The sequence below is a fragment of the Phanerochaete carnosa genome, assembly GCF_000300595.1.
Source record: "Phanerochaete carnosa HHB-10118-sp unplaced genomic scaffold PHACAscaffold_1, whole genome shotgun sequence".
Classification (NCBI taxonomy): Eukaryota; Fungi; Basidiomycota; class Agaricomycetes; order Polyporales; family Phanerochaetaceae; genus Phanerochaete; species Phanerochaete carnosa.
In genome coordinates, this window is record NW_006767628.1 from 4,980,017 (window position 1) to 4,995,800 (window position 15,784).

Consider the following 15,784-nt stretch of genomic DNA (forward strand, 5'->3'; position numbering starts at 1 on the left):
GCGGTCCAATCAATGACCGAGCGACTAACGGCACGCCAGTTTCTAGGGAGACATGATCAGTCGCCTCGCAGATTCGATCAACGCGACCTCGAAAAGATCTCGTGATGCGGGGCCCTTCATAAGCTCGCAACCGGTCTCGAGCTTGCCTCGTCCCCACCCTCTCTCTTTCGCTTTCTTTCGGTTTTTCCTCGTTGTTTCTTTTCTTCGCGGTATGTGTCTGCTTCGCGGAAATGTCTTCCGGAACGCTGACAGAGTGTACACAGAGTGCTTTGACGATTCCCGTCAGGTTCACCGCACCCACAGTCCCTTCCAGCTGCTAGACAGTGCCCGCCGAGCGTAGACCGCTTACTTTCGTTCGATAAGCTACATCTTCCTTGCTTGTTCAGACGCACCAGGACCGTCCTCGACAGCTAATCTAATCAACATGAACGCAATTCTCCTTGGTCTTTCCCTTGTCAGCGTGGCTACTGCGCAAGTAGTCAACGGTGTGTCTGCCGTTCCGTACTCTGCGGTCTATGGCAGCGCAGCGCCCGTAACGTCGGCCGCGGCGACGTCCATCTCTACTGGGTACAATGCCGCAGCGTCCTCTGGTGGATACGCGGCGTCGTCCCAGGCCGCATATACCCAGGCCGCATACACCCAGGCCGCATATACCCAATCTGCGAGCTCTGTGGTAACGGCCGACGCATCCGCGATCACTCCCCCGCCAACGTACTCGTCCTCCTCCTACGACATCTACTCGATGATGCCCTATTCGTCCTTCATGGCTGGCGGCTACCAAAGTCTGGCCTGCGGGTACGGCTACCAGAAAATGTCGGACGGTTCGTGCCAGGCAATGTCGTGGTGGCAGACACAAGGCTGTTATGAGACCATTATCATCAACAACAGGTGCGTCCCGCCCAGAAGAGCGAATTGATAATTCCTCACGCTATTTCCGTAGCGGCGGTGGTGGTTACGGCTACGGCTACGGCAATGCGTGTGCGGACGCGGCGGCCGCGACGGAAACAGTTACTGTGACCAGTGCAGTGACAAGCACCGTGCAAGATACCATGACCGTCACCCAGACCATGACCGACGTGAGTGAATTAAGAGTGCAATTTTTCTTCATTTTAACTCGTTTTGTAGACCATGACAGCGACAGTCACGATGACTGCAACAGTGACCCAGCTCATGACTGATATTGAGTCTTTCACTGCGACGCAGACACAGACCCAGACTCAAACGCAAACGGAGATCATGACCTCGACTGTGCTCGTCCCAACCACCCGCGTCTGGGTTTCCACCGATATCGTCGATCAGACGCAGACTGTCGAGTACACACTCACTGCGACCGAGACGAGCACGATGGTCAACATCTACACCCAAACTGCGACTGAGACCGACACCGCGACGCAGACGCAGTCGGTCACGATGACAGACTTCGTGACCCAGACCCAGGTCAGCACCATTATCCAGCCCACGACCTACACGTCTGTTTGGGTTAGCACCCAAGTCATCGACAACGTGAGTGCCGTTGTTGTTTGTTCGGTTGCGTGGATATTCACAATACGTCTGCACAGACTGAGACCGTCGAGATGACGCAGACTGCCACAGTCACCGATCAGATGACTGTCCTCCAGACGGCGACCGTTACCGACCTGATGACGGACTTCATGACCGTCACACAGGTCAGCACTGTCGTGCAGCCGACAACTTACACTTCGGTGTACGTGAGCACACAGGTCATCGATGACGTGAGTCCTACGAATCTCTTCTCTGTCGACGCCGCTGATGAACTCCGTAGACCATGACTGTCGAGCAAACCATGACGGCGACCATGACCGAGGACATGACGTTCACGCAGACGCAGACCTACGTCTCGACCGCGACTGCAACTGAAACTGCGACGCAGACTCAGACGCAGACCGCGACTGCGACCGTTCTCGAGACTGCACTTGCGACGTGCCTGAGTCAGTGCAAGAGCACCTGGTCGCTGCAGTCCGGCAACGGCAACACGTATAACACCTATGCGTCGATGGCGACCCAAACCGCGGATGCGACCGCCGTCGCAGGCTGCGGCTCGTCAGGTTGCGGTGGCTACTCTCCGCCATCGTACAGCAGCTCATCGTCAATGATGATGGAGACGCAGACCGCTGATGCGACTGCGGTGAGCTCGTATGGCTATGGCGCGTCGTCGTCCTCATCGGCAGCATACTCGGCGGCCACAAATAGCCCGAGCTACGGCACTTCGTACAGTGGCTACCAGTCATAAGCCATTCATGGACCTTTCTCACTTCTCTGGTTGAGCTCATGCCCGCTTTCCTATCTGTCGCATATCAGCTGGACTCTTTGACCTCGGACAGTTCACCGTTTGTGCCGCGCACCTTGTCAATTTTCGCTTTTTTCGTAGATTAGGCTATCGTGATCGTCTGTGTGCGTCTAGTGCTCGGTAATGAGTGGTAGTGTACTTGTTTGCATTCGCGGAAAAGTGACATCTGGGTTGACCGTGCACTCACATTCTTTCGATGCGAACGTCCTCCTTCTAACATCGCCTTTCGCATGCAAACAGGTCGAGATAAGGTAGCGACCAACGGGAGCTGAGACCCTTTAACTTCCGTAAGCTCCATCGTGCGGCTATTCCTAGTACGAAATCCAGGGGACTTCGCTTGTCCGTGCTGGCAATATTGCAAAGGCATATGAGCATGTGTAGACAGGTAGCAGTGCAGGGTACCTGGTACATCGGGCACCAATCAAAATAAAATAGGTCGTACATTACAGAGCAAGCGTCGCATCGCTTGGGAGGGCGAGCACACCCGCAAAACCTTGCCAATGGAGTCAGCTCGGACAAAAAGATTGTTTTTCGGCGAGGATGGTTTTGTCTTCCAAGTTGGCAAATAAATCACGCATGGGGATTTAATTGCATTGTAATCAGAATTCCCCCGCCCCCAACAATTTTAAGAAGACACATTCTCCACAGAAGGCATATATGTGCCCGCCACTGCTGAGGTCGTTGTTGTCGACGGGCGTCTGCTTGCACAAGTGGCACCGTTTCCAGGCCCTCGTGTTCGTCTCGGTGCATGTACGGCACGGCTTGCGAACTTCCCAACGACTTGTTACCCTGAATGTGGCGTATCGGGGTTTTACAATTGATCTCCGGGCACCCACATCAGCTCCTTGGAATGTGTACAGTTTATTCCTGTTATCTGGGGTGCCTTCATAGCAACGTTGGCATTTGCTGTTACAGCTGTGTACGATGCAGACCCGCCTGAGCCGCTGCCAATCCTGGTCACTTGTGCTTCCGGAAAACCAGCTATCTCGGCGCGCGTTATCCACGTTGAGTACATTGAGTCTCCACGCTCCCTCGGAAACCGGTACGTGAGCATCCCGAACGTGGAGGTGAGGGTCCAAGAAATGGCGGCTGTAATCGCCTCCGAAGATTAATCGTGAGTGAGTGTTAGACCATATGATGTGCACATTCCGGCACGGAAGCCGAGGCGTGTGCATATACCATATACTAAATATATTTTGGAACCCGCTTGACATATTCTTCGGACTGATCCTCGGCACCGTGTGGGTTAGGCATCCTCGGCGGGGTGCCTGTGCGGTTCCGAACAAGGCATGTCTCTTGACAGCGCAGCTAGGGTGCGTGTGAGATTCGAGTGCAGGGCGGACTTAATTGTAATCAGCATGTAGACAGTGCTTGCAAGGGGTTGTTGAGCACTGCTTTAATCAATCTCTAGGAGCCACCCTGTCATGTATAACTGACCCTTGCTTTGCCGGCCGGGACGATCTTACAATGTGCCTCGATGTCGCCTTTAGCGCAAAGTCAATCCGTGTGCTGCGTGTCGCGATCACGGCGAATACTCTCCCGCGAACGATGGTAGGCGTGTCAGAATGTGATGGCATGACGAAATCAGGGCTACGCACCTTTCGTGTAGTGCGATACCAGGTATAGACCTTACACAATGGGAAGAATGATCATGTGTCGGGTCGCTGGGCCTGTCAGGTCGTAGCCTTCGTGCAGTCCCTGATGAAATGACGAAGACTGTGTAGCTGAAATAAGGGCGCGAGAGCAGGTATAACGGACCGGAAGCAAAGATAGTGAAGGTCGGATATACTACAGTGTAAAATTGGGTGCAGCACTATTTAGAAGACTCCCGGCCACCAACGACCTAGCAGTAAAAACGCTCGCGTTCATTCCAATCGTCTTTTACGTGCTTTGCAGAAGGCGAACCGGGGCGATAATAACTGGACTCCAAACGCCTTAAGGGAACGTCATTCAAGCCTTCGTGGACACAAGAAAAGCGCGCTCAGCGGCTTGGGCTGGGATACCAGCGGACGGCTCATCCTTGGCAGGAATTTTGATGTCCTGAGATCTTACCCGACCCAGTAGAACTAGTTATTGGCTCTGGGCATGTGCACTGCTTGCGCACATGCTATAAAGATAGCGAGTGGAGGTGGGTCCGGGGGAGGGAATGACTGGCCCTTCGAATTTGGCTCGGCTTTGGGACGGACAAGACGGTGTAGAAACGTACATGACAGAACTTTCATCACGAAGACCAGGTATGAACTGTGCAAGTCGTCAATGAGTACCAATAATGCACCCAGATTGTACATTGTCACACATACCGTTTGTGGGGCGTCCGCTGGTTCATGCGGAAACGCTAGTGCGTCGAAACCCGCATGCGATTCATCCCACACGATTTTGAAGGTTGGGAAGATGGTGCATACGACAGCGGCGAGGAATATTGAGACGAGGCCGCTGAAGTCAAATGCTCTCGAGACACTGAAAATGTTCCCCGCGTGCCCTCTCTGACGTGTGTCAACTATGACATCAAACGCGACCCACCTTCCGTTGCTTTGCATAATTATCACCATAGGTTCCTTGTGTTATTGACTCGGAAAAGATGTGGCAGCACTAGACAGGGGCCGCCGTAGCCCTCGCGTGGATCTTAGTCGAGGATCGTGACTTTTGCGGGCGGAAGGAAGACCTGTCATAGTACTTAGTGAAAACGCAGAGGAATCTATCACAGGCTGGGGCCAGTGAGTCATCCATACATCTTATGAAGTAATAGCCAAGGATTCTCAGCGTTTCTGTGCCGTCCTGTAATCATCCCTGGATTCGTTGAGGCAATCAACGTCATATCTTTGAGAGATGCTAAAGGACGGGCGTGAAGGGTGCTCGGAAGGCTGCGGGCCTGGATCTGTGAAGGTCCTGTTGAACCTCGGACTGGTATGCATGAACAATACTGTGGGCAAAGCTCTGGGAATACTGTATGACTCAAAGAGAGCAACTCACAAGGTCAAAGAAGACGCTCGCGGTACAGCCTACCAACCCGATGTCAACCTCATATATCCCTGCTGATGAATCCTTGTTTGATCCAAGGGTGACTTCCTCGAGACGTGCTCAACTAATTGGTTTATCTCCCAGCAGCCATCTGCATTCGTAGAAACTTATCATGAAATAGTCGACGACCCTGGTGTTCATGACATTTTCGGCTGAGTGTTCAGCAAGGCCAAGCCTTTCAGCGGCTAGCACAGGGCTGTAGGCATTTCTTTTGGTTGGAATAACCCAATCCGAGGCAGCGTTACGTAGAAGTTTGGACTTGATAACGGGAGCTATCTATGTACCGATTACACACTGCAATATTTTCCGCAATGCGTAGGTGTGCGGAGCTTGGAAATTGAAGCGAGTACCATCAAAATATTTATTCTCCGAAAGGCTTTGTACGCGTGCTTCAAATCTCTTTAGACTGGTTTAGAAACGTTCAGTAACTACGCCTGAACACCCTTTGGTTTGTAGTTTCTCTGTCTCTATGTTATATTTATCATAGGCCGTTTCTCCAAGCCGCTGTTTATGTGAAGGAGGACCTTGGACGGAACTACACGCCGCCCTCCTAGCAATTCAGTCGCTCCTGCAAAGCCATAGAAAATCCAGCCAGAGCCCACACATCCCATGGGTGCCTTCAAGACACCATAACACCCATCTCTTGTGCGCGAGCTGCGAACAAAAATCGACCTCTGACCGTGGACACGCGGCTGATGCGGAAAGAGCCGTTTCGCCCAACTCTGCGAGATGATACGAGCTCAAGGGAATACCAGACCTCCGACGACAACGGTCGCAGTAAGAAGGGCAATACCGGCGGAGATACCTTATTCAGTCCATCATGTGCGATATGCCACCTGCAGAGCCGGGCGTACGTTAGCAGCTCACTTTGGGTGAATCTCCCAGCTGATCGTCGATGCTGCATGCGGCGAGTACCATCGGTGAGGGGCCTAAGCGGCCTTGAAGAAGGGCTTGATGAAAGCTCGACATGTGGCCGACGAACACAGTGTGCTTAAAGGCCTATACTGTATGTCCGAGTAAATTGACCAGGTTTGAAGCAAGTGTACAATACTTGTAAGGGGCTGATATACGTCGCCTCAATCAAAGTTAGGGTCGTTGAACCGTTCATCGCTTAAAACATAGACATATGCATATGAGATTGACTGCTCTGCACCGCAATAATTTGACTGCCCGTGATATCGTCTTCACGCCTAAAGCCAATCTAGAGCGGCGGGCCACGGAGACACTCTTGCGGATGATGCGAAATAATGCTAGAATGATGGAATCAGGTTTTCGTATGCTTTTGCGCTCTGCGAGGCCAGGTATGGACGTCGTTCAAGAAAGGATCTTGAGAGGGCGGTCGCGGGTGAGATGCCTTTTTTTGGGAGCATGGCTCATAATGCATAATCCGCGACTGGCCTTAGTCACATCCCCTCTTTCCCTTGTACCTTCCACCACCTCGCAATGCCCATCCACTACACGGTCGACCCAGCGACACCTGACGTCCTGGAAGGCGTCACGGAGGACTTCATCCTGTTCTATTCCTCCCGCGATGAACACGGCAAGCTGTGGTGCCCGGTATAGCCTTACGCCTCTCCGTGCCAGGCGGGGATCCATACTCACCGCTTTTAGGACTGCGTGGACGTAGAGGAGATCGTGTCCAAGACGTTTGAGTCCGCGGAGGCACCGTCGGTGTTGATCGTCTGGGTGGGGCAGCGCGCACAGTACGTTACGTTCTGCCGACCGGTGCTCGCAACCCTCCGCCCACTCAACCGCCTTATCGGCACCGCACACACAGATGGAAGACTCCATCCAACCCGTTCAGAGCAGAGCCCTGGAAGGTCGGATCGATTCCGACTATCATTAGAGTCAAGGACGTGAGTGTCTCCATCCGACTGGGGGTCATATCGTCTGTTGTTGACTAAGGTACTCCCGGCTGTGATTCATTTCTTAGGGAGCTCGGCTCGTAGAAGGAGAGATCCAGCAGGGCCTTCCCTCGTTTGCCGTGGTCCCATGATGGTGCGAATGGGGCGCCAATATGAACATATCGTGATCTCGCAGACTGCATGTACTCCCTCAAACATTATACACATCGCCCATCTACCGTGTTGTAGATGCTATTCGTCGCACAATCTGTGAGCGCTGAGCGATGCGCATGATCACCTTCCGCCCTGCAAGTGTGATGGTCTGGCTCAACTCTGACCAGCAGGAGCGCGCTACTCACTCCTGCTTCTGCCGCAGCGTCTTCCTTAGACCAACTTGCGTGGCTAGATATCATGCAGGCCACGGAGCCGCTGCTCGTCGGAACGAAGACTCTCCCATTGACAGCCCATTTTCCCGAGGGCGCTCTATCGCATCGCGGGCTTGCTTGATACACGAGGGAGGAAAAAATGGTATCAGCTCGAAACTCCGTCCTGATTCAGGTACTTAAAGCCTTTCTCTTTGCATCGCGCTGTAGGTCAACCTACCTGCCCCGACCGCCATTACAGGTTCTCGCCCATCCCTCGATGCCTCCAGACGGCGACTTCCCTGGGCACATTGATGTTCCTGTCATGTCTGCCCCAGTCTTGGGCAGAACGACACAGCATTCGGCAGCCTGGGAAACGATATCAACACGCAAGATCACGGATCGCGAGGCTATCTTGGCACGGTGGCCGGACTGGCACCTAAAGAAGCAAGTGCCCGACTCTGCCCTTGATGTCTCGTCCCTGCCCGTATCTGGGCTTACGCCCCGCGAGCGTGAGATCGTCCATCACGACGCGACGTCCTTAGTGGAGGCCCTTCGCGAGCGCCGATACACTGCGGTGGAGGTTACACGGGCATTCTGCCACGTCGCGACCATCGCGCAGGGCTTGACGAACTGCTTGACCGAGGTCTTCTTCGGAGAGGCGCTCGAACGCGCCACAGAGCTCGACCGGCACATGCAGGAAACGGGCAAGCCCGTCGGGCCCCTGCATGGTCTGCCAGTGTCCATCAAGGACCACATCCTCGTCAAGGGTCGCGACACTGCCTCGGGCTACGCAGAATGGGCGTACAGGACCGTGTCCGACAGAGACGCAGTCGCGGTTGCAATCTTGCGTAAAGCGGGTGCTGTGCTCTACGTCAAGACTGCGAACCCACAAACGTTGTTGGTCGGTGCTTGCTCTTATGTTGGCGTGCGCAGAAACCGGACTTACACACCCCGTGATAGGCTTTAGAGACAAACAATAATATTTATGGAAGAACGCTTAACCCCTTTAACCGCAGTAAGTTTTGGTCATGGCAATTTTTCGCCTGCCAATATTCAATTTAATGTCACTGATGCCCGACCCCCTTTGTAGAACTAACTCCTGGTGGAAGCAGCGGAGGCGAGGGTGCGCTCATATCCGTGCACGGCAGCCCCTTGGGTATTGGCACAGATATTGGAGGATCAATCGTACGTTGGCATGGGCTATGCTCCCTTGCTCCGTGTAGCCCGCCCTGACGTGACCGTTTCGCAGCGCATCCCTGCAGCCCACATGGGCCTGTACGGTCTCAAGGGCTCTGTCGCCCGCATGCCACATGCCGGCTTGTTGGGCTCTCACGATGGGATGGATGCTATCACTGGTATGCCGACACCGATGCAGCCGGGCGTGGTCATTGATTGAGTTTTAAAGGTGCTCTCGGACCTATCGCAACGTCTGCGCGGGATCTCGCCCTGTTCTGCCGGGTCATGCTGCAATATCGGCCGTGGCTGCTCGAGCCGCCGCTTATCGAGATGCCGTGGAGACAGGATGTCGTCGACGGCGTGGATATCCCCAATCAACTGTGCATCGCGATACTATGGGACGATGGCGTCGTCGCGCCGCATCCGCCCATTCTTGACGCTCTAAAGCGAGCAAAAGATGCCTTACTCGCAGCCGGACATGAGGTGATAACTTGGGAACCCGTTGGGCATCAGGAGGCCTGGGACCTTATTGTACGTCGCAGCTCTCATCCGTCAGTTTTCTATCCCTGAACGGGTCACTGCGACAGCTCAAGCTCTACTTCCTTGACGGTGGCGCAGAATACCGTGAAACCCTTGCGCACGACCCACCGGTGCCACAGATTGAGTGGATGATGAGCCAGGTACCCAACGACGGCGCGCCGTTCTCCGTCGCAGAGATCTTCCGCTTGAACTTGGCACGGGAGGCCTTCCGAGCGAAGATCCTCCAGCATTGGAACTCAACCGAGGCCCGCACCAGGACCGGACGACCCGTCGACGCCGTGCTCAGCCCGGTAGCGCCGACGCTCGCGCCTCCACACGACACCACTCGCTGGTGGGGTTACACGTCGTATTGGAACCTAATGGACTACTCGGCCGCTGTGTTCCCCGTGGGGCGGCTCGACGCCGATGAATACCGGGCACGCGACGTCTCGGCGGACATCGTGTTGCCTAGCGATTCCCGCAATCCTACAGAGGAGTTCATTCGGGCTCAGTGGGCCCCTCAGACGTATCACAACGCAGCGGTGAGCCTGCAGCTGATTGGTCGCCGGCTAAATGAAGAAAGGGTTCTGGGAATGTTGCGCAAGGTGGAGGATGCATTACACTCAAGCCATTGACGGGTCAAGGGGAGGGTTATGCTATTTTGAGTATCTCTGTAATATTCTGCCACTTGACGTGAGCGAAGAAGATATCTCCAGCAGATGTTTTGAACCTGTTGAGGCTGTTCGTGGGGATGGAAAAACGATCGGCAACTGAGCCAAAGCTAGCTGCTCGCCGTGATGAGAGAAAATGGAACGCATGCACGGGGTGCTTGGGTTTGTCAGGGTGATCTCTTGGGACGTGACTACCCTGGGTTTCTCCCAAGTACCTGTTGTAAATGTCAAGCGGCTGATGACCGAGAAACTGGAATGCCGTGGGTTTGCGAAACCAGCGCGAGTCCGTTTCGGCAGTGGCTGTCTGGCCCTGGGGCTGTACCTCGCACAGTGCCAAGGGGGGTTTGCTGAGTGACATTTCTCGCTCAGAAGGTCCGTTCGCGAGGCGAGCGTGTGACTAGGCTCGAACCTTACGATAATATTGATCTGCGCCTTTGCGCGAGATCAATGTTGTGCGCGAAACCCTGGGGACTGTCATGAGACGATGTTGATTTCGCGTTTCAGCTTTCGGAGAGGTTTGCCTGGCGACGGCGAAGCTCGGGCGGGTCGCTCGCATTGGGTGGCCCGGGCTAAGAACGGGGCCCATCGAGAATTTGCTAATCTTGCGCCGTGAGCGGGAACCGGAAGATGCAGCGGGCGATCCGCGTACTGCGCGCTGCGTTGCACATGGCTCTCGCTGGGAGGAAGGGGTTATCTGGCGATGTTTCTGCACAATTACGCGAGACGGAAGACAACGCAAATCAGTCAACCCTAGGGCCCGCATGCACACGTTTCATGGAGGCGAGGGAGAGGCCGGCTGAGAGCGCAGCGAGCGATGAACGTGTGCGCTCCGTGCGTGAGGCTGAAACCGCTGTTCCCAGTGTCACGTGCGGCGTCCCCGGTTGCGAGCTGGGTCAGGATTCGTCCTTTCTTCCGCAACGCCATGATCTTGGCCAGCACCGCTTCGAGGAATGACTGGATCGTGCGAGTCAGAGCTGTCCACCCCGAACAAGGAGCCATCTCGACACAGATCTGATCGGTGCGAGCCCAAATCCCCGCCCTCCAGTCCCCCGAGCTCTCCAGGGTGTCTCCGCTAATTCGCCCTCCCAAGGTTCGTGAGACATGTCTCCGACGTCGAGCAATGGTCAGGGACACAGACAGACTGCTCGACTCTTCCAATCCTTGCTCTAAATCCGCAGACGTCGTCCCGAAAGCGGAGGCGGCTACCACCAAGAGAAAACACCAAGCGCCCCCAGCATCGTCCTCCGGGGCGGGGCGGTACCTGACCACATGCGGTTTCACGCAGGCGCAGCGGCTCTCGACTTTCAGGATGACATCAACCCGGTATACTAACATCCGGTCAGCCCGCCATGATGTAACATCACGAAGCTTACCTGTGTTGGCGGCAGCGACGGGGCGAGCAAGGGTTGCAAGGGTCGTTGGCGTCCAGGAAGCCGCTGCCGTAAATTTCACTTTCCGCATGCAAATGTCTAAATCCTGCCGCACACAATTGGTCCATTCCCGGGCAGTGCAAGGGTCCGCGATATAAAGTCTCGGTCTGTCCTCCTGGTCGCTGCACCAGCCTCGTCTTCTCAAGTGCTTGCTCTCGATCTCTCTCGCCGTGGTGTACAAATTTCTGTCTTAGTTATTGTCAGTGAGTGCCTTCAGGTGCCCCGCCCTGCGACCTCGCTGATCCACTCCCTCAGCTCTCTGTCCACCATGCCTGCCAGAACGACTCCCAACGCTCATTCATCGTCGGTAATCATGCAGCACGACTCTGCAAGCGATTTCCTTGCAGTCGCGTACCCTACACTACGTCGCCACGAAGCTTCGTCCAACATCGTACTGGCACACGCCCTGAAGCGGGTCAGCACAGAAGCGGCCCTGTCCGGTGCCCAGTTCACCTCCGATGCAGACGTCGATGCCTGTCTTGAGGCCGTTGACGCGTCATCATTTGCCCCCCATCGCACCAGCGGCGCGTTCTGGCTAACGCTGTGGAGCTCGTCTCCAGGCTGCCAGCCGACGCTCGATATCGTACTGGCATGCGTAGACTGGACATTGGGCAACTACCCGATCTTCTTGTGGTCCCCCAAGAAGCCCAGCGAGAACTCTTCGTCTTGGTTCCAGCCACGCATAGAACAGCTCGCGGACTACCTCAGACAATGCGTCGGTCCAGAGCGTGTCTTCTCGATCTTTGGCATGACCTCCCTGGTTAAGACATTCGCACGGTATTGGTCTCAAGTTACGGGCTTCAGGATCGAACCTGAGCCCTTCTACGCGGCTTACTTTTCATTCTGCAACGTGAACACGTTCAGACCATCGAACGTACCCCTTCCCACTGGTCACCGCCTCCGGCGGGCGATGATAGCCGATCTCGAACAAGTTGCGCAGCTCTGCAAGGAGTTCGCCGATGACAGCGTACGTACTGTTGTTTGCTTGGGACATTCCCCAGCTGACACTCTCGGACCCTTTCCAGGTGCACTTCCCCCTACCCCTTGATAGGGCACGCATTGAAGCGAGGGAGCTCATCTCCAAGGGCCAGATCTGGGTCTACGACGCCAACGGTGCTCTCACGACCATCTGCGCTGTCACCAGAAACACACACCGTGTGTCCGCAATCACCAAGGTGTACACGACGCCCCGGTGGAGGCGTCGCGGGTGCGCCGAGTTTCTCGTACGCTTCGTGACCGCGCAGTAAGTGTTGGCCCTGACTGCGTTCGGATCTCGCGCTGATTTCCGCTCGCTCCGCCCAGACTCTTGTTCGACTGCGGGAAGGAGAGCGTCGTACTCTACGTCGGACATGAGAACAGCGCCCAAAAAGTGTATCACCGCGTCGGGTTTGCAGGCCTCTGCGGCGATGAAAAGGTTGATGGCGTCGAAGACTCGCTCGAGCTAGGCTTCGTCGGATCTGCCAGGGGTCACTGGTAAACGCTCACTAGACTCTATTATCGGAAACCCCAGCCTAATTACCTCAACAACTTCGGATCATTGTCTCGATGCTACCCCCACTGTATCTCTAGTATTTATGTAGCCATTATCCAGCATCCTATCCTTTCCGACTCACTGTTCTCTATTTTCGATTAACTGTAGACACTCATCTTGTAGTGCTCTCCTGCTACATAGTATTCTTTCTGTAATCGCTCGTGTAGAACACGCGTCCTTTCCTATTATATATGCTATATCCTATAGAGCCTCGCGCGTGAAATCACCGCTCTTGCCGCCTGCTTTTTCTGTCACAGCGATATCTCCAATAATCATCTCCCGCCCAGCAACAGCCTTGAGCATGTCCCACACGGTCAAGAGCCCCACCGATACCGCCGTCAACGCCTCCATCTCTACTCCGGTCTTGCCCTCGCACGTGACGGTTGCGACACATAATACGCTGTACGAAGAGCGCGCGCCGAGCTCGTCGGACGAACCTTCTTTGTTACGCGCAGACGTGGACTCCTCGGGCACAGCATGGTCGCTTTCGGGGTACAGCTTGACGGAGATCTGGGACAGCTGCAGCGGGTGACAGAGTGGGATCAGCTCATGCGTGCGTTTGCAACCCATGATGGCCGCCAGCTGGGCGACAGTGAGTACGTCGCCCTTCGCGCGCGCCTTACATTTAGCACGCTCAAGCGCGCTCTGGGCTTCTCGAGTGTCTCTGCCCTCTGAGACTCCGCCGTGTCTGGTCGGGGTCGGAGGCTGCGAGATGAGTTCGTAAGCGACTTGAGGTATGTGGATTCGTCCGCTCGCCGTCGCAGTCCGTTTTGATGGCTCCTTCGCTGATACATCGACCATGTGTGCCTTGCCGGCGTCGTCGATGTGAGTCAGCCGCAGCGATCGATGCGAGACGGCCGACGAGGAATTGTGACGACGCTGGTATATTGATGGGGCAGAGTAATCTGCGTGCGCACAAAGCAGTGTTCGGAGACTGATACATCTATGTGGTTGCGCTTTTCGGACGCCACGAAGTCCTACCGCCAATGAATCATCAGACTTGCGATTAGATAAAGAGATCGTGGAGACAAACATGATCTGTACTCAACCGCCAATTAGGATCATCGGACGGTTTGTCACGGTGTCGATGTCCTCCATCCCCGCATGTTTTTCCTGCTTGCCCTGAACAGCCCGCCCAATCGTCTGCAACAGTTCCTCATCCGTCGCACCCTGCCTCATCCGGTCGCGCAGTGAGATCTCCTTAGGATCAAATAAGCAGACCTAAGAGTTCCGCCGTCAATTGCACCGAATAACACAGCCGTCGCCTCTCGGCACCACTGACCTTAATCTGACCGTCGGCAGTAAGTCGTAGCCGATTGCAGGTACCACAGAAGTGATCAGACATGCTACTGATGAGACCGAAACCGCCCCGATGGCCAGGTATGACATAATTCCGGGCGGTGTCGTTGGACTCGTCTGGAGCCTTCGTTACGCCCGGATATTTCGCCTGAATGCGACCGAGTAATTCAGATGATGGCACCATCTTCGCCTTGTCCCACTTGTTGCCTATCCGAGACTTAGTCAGACAAAAACGTAAAGGGATTGCGTGAACCCCACCTGTAAAGGGCATGAACTCAATGAACCTAACTGAGATCGCCTTGTCCCTGGTCATCTCTACAAAATCTAGCACTTCGTGGTCGTTCAGACCCTTGATGACTACCGCATTCAGCTTGACCGAACGCAGCGGGGAGACCAGAGCGGCGTTCAAGGAGCGCAGTACGGCTTCATGACCCGGGCGCCGCGTCATGATCTCGAATTTGAAAGGATCTAAGGTATCGAGACTGAGACATCCAAAGCGTAAGTACAGACTTCGTGATTGACTCAAAGCAAGCTACCTCAAGTTTAGGTGCGTGAGACCATTCTCGATCAAGTCAGGCAATTTGCGGTGCAATGCGATGCCATTACTTGTGATACCAATGGACTCAAGTCCGTACTTGCGCAGCTCGTTGAGACGGCCTGCGCCGTAATGGGCCGAGTGATTAGGGTGGGCTACAGCTTTGAATTACTGAGGGTCTAGAACTCACCGACAAGCTGGATGAGACCCTTGCGCACCGTCGGTTCCCCACCTGTCAACCTGATTTTCGTGACACCGTTTCGCACAAAAAGCGTCGCGAGCCGCACAACTTCCTCATCTGTGAGGATGTGCCCGTTCGGCGAGAGCTCAATGCCTTCGCTCGGCATGCAGTAAAAGCCTGGGAGGCCGCGCCACCATTAGCATGTGCTACTGTCACGGGAAGACAAACGCGCGCGCATACACCGAAGATTGCATCTCTCTGTCAGAGAGATGCGCAGATAATTGTGCGGACGGTGGAACGTGTCGACCAGGAACGGCGAGACCCTACCCTTCTCAGCATCAATTTGAGCGATCCGGGACTGTTCGAGGGTTGTCAGGATGAGACCGAGGCTTCGCAGGACATCAGACGTACGGACTCACCCTGGCTCTGAGTTGCTGGTCCAGCGGGACTGGATACGCCTGCTCCGTGACCGCGGCGGTCTTCAATCCGCGAACGCAGCGTCCGCGCATGCTACCCTGCCTCAGCATCGTTCGGGAAAGCGTTTCCAACGATTTGCTCGGCATCCGCGCTGAACGTCGTGGTGGTACAGACGAGAGAAAGGGGCTGACTTAACAGGGCCATAACAAGAATGCAAGTACGTATTGATTCGGTTGCCTAGCTGGGCGCCCGCTGTCAACCCGGGCCGCGATTGACCAGCCGAATTAATTAAGGCAAAAGCCTCCGTCGCAAGATGCCTGCCCACGACTGTCATATGTCAACGTTGGTGCACACGACTCATAATGAATACTACATAGATTCTAGGAATATTTCATATATCTTCCAGGGAATCTCCTGGCTCTCTGTGAGTCTCAGCCTCATAAAACGCGCGTTGACGGCGGCAGACGAAGCTGATAAAGGTGACCCCGAT

At 55.0% G+C, this 15,784-nt stretch overlaps 4 protein-coding genes across 4 annotated transcripts; all 4 read left to right on the forward strand.

Annotated features, from left to right (window-relative positions):
* The first annotated feature begins 161 nt into the window (after positions 1–161).
* On the forward strand, positions 162–2,714 carry PHACADRAFT_248411 (uncharacterized protein). The gene is made up of 6 exons (XM_007391009.1): positions 162–209; positions 264–888; positions 941–1,076; positions 1,126–1,503; positions 1,560–1,733; positions 1,784–2,714. The coding sequence occupies exons 2-6, from the start codon at positions 425–427 to the stop codon at positions 2,249–2,251; spliced, it is 1,620 nt and encodes a 539-aa protein (XP_007391071.1). The 5' UTR covers positions 162–209; positions 264–424; the 3' UTR covers positions 2,252–2,714.
* A 4,055-nt stretch (positions 2,715–6,769) lies between these two features.
* On the forward strand, positions 6,770–7,230 carry PHACADRAFT_83680 (uncharacterized protein; the record flags this gene model as incomplete). Its single annotated transcript, XM_007391010.1, has 3 exons — positions 6,770–6,883; positions 6,938–7,029; positions 7,104–7,230. The coding sequence occupies 3 exons, from the start codon at positions 6,770–6,772 to the stop codon at positions 7,228–7,230; spliced, it is 333 nt and encodes a 110-aa protein (XP_007391072.1).
* A 521-nt stretch (positions 7,231–7,751) lies between these two features.
* PHACADRAFT_248414 (uncharacterized protein) lies at positions 7,752–9,952 on the forward strand. Its single transcript, XM_007391011.1, has 6 exons — positions 7,752–8,436; positions 8,496–8,550; positions 8,626–8,720; positions 8,785–8,890; positions 8,941–9,242; positions 9,299–9,952. Exons 1-6 carry the CDS (start codon positions 7,813–7,815, stop codon positions 9,863–9,865), a joined length of 1,749 nt encoding a protein of 582 aa, XP_007391073.1. The 5' UTR covers positions 7,752–7,812; the 3' UTR covers positions 9,866–9,952.
* Positions 9,953–10,950: 998 nt separating this feature from the next.
* PHACADRAFT_248416 (uncharacterized protein) lies at positions 10,951–15,406 on the forward strand. Its single transcript, XM_007391012.1, has 11 exons — positions 10,951–11,534; positions 11,587–12,298; positions 12,357–12,574; positions 12,634–13,839; positions 13,896–14,083; positions 14,145–14,368; positions 14,420–14,643; positions 14,698–14,818; positions 14,887–15,054; positions 15,118–15,235; positions 15,297–15,406. The coding sequence occupies exons 2-4, from the start codon at positions 11,600–11,602 to the stop codon at positions 12,806–12,808; spliced, it is 1,092 nt and encodes a 363-aa protein (XP_007391074.1). The 5' UTR covers positions 10,951–11,534; positions 11,587–11,599; the 3' UTR covers positions 12,809–13,839; positions 13,896–14,083; positions 14,145–14,368; positions 14,420–14,643; positions 14,698–14,818; positions 14,887–15,054; positions 15,118–15,235; positions 15,297–15,406.
* The last annotated feature ends 378 nt before the right edge of the window (positions 15,407–15,784 follow it).

Coding starts and splice junctions, on each gene's coding strand:
- PHACADRAFT_248416 (XM_007391012.1), top strand. CDS start 11,600: ATGCCTGCCAGAACGACTCCCAACGCTCATTCATCGTCGGTAATCATG. Junction 12,299..12,356: donor AGGAGTTCGCCGATGACAGC/GTACGTACTGTT, acceptor GACCCTTTCCAG/GTGCACTTCCCCCTACCCCT. Junction 12,575..12,633: donor GTACGCTTCGTGACCGCGCA/GTAAGTGTTGGC, acceptor CGCTCCGCCCAG/ACTCTTGTTCGACTGCGGGA.
- PHACADRAFT_248414 (XM_007391011.1), top strand. CDS start 7,813: ATGCCTCCAGACGGCGACTTCCCTGGGCACATTGATGTTCCTGTCATG. Junction 8,437..8,495: donor CGAACCCACAAACGTTGTTG/GTCGGTGCTTGC, acceptor ACCCCGTGATAG/GCTTTAGAGACAAACAATAA. Junction 8,891..8,940: donor TGGGATGGATGCTATCACTG/GTATGCCGACAC, acceptor TGAGTTTTAAAG/GTGCTCTCGGACCTATCGCA.
- PHACADRAFT_248411 (XM_007391009.1), top strand. CDS start 425: ATGAACGCAATTCTCCTTGGTCTTTCCCTTGTCAGCGTGGCTACTGCG. Junction 889..940: donor ACCATTATCATCAACAACAG/GTGCGTCCCGCC, acceptor CTATTTCCGTAG/CGGCGGTGGTGGTTACGGCT. Junction 1,077..1,125: donor TCACCCAGACCATGACCGAC/GTGAGTGAATTA, acceptor CTCGTTTTGTAG/ACCATGACAGCGACAGTCAC.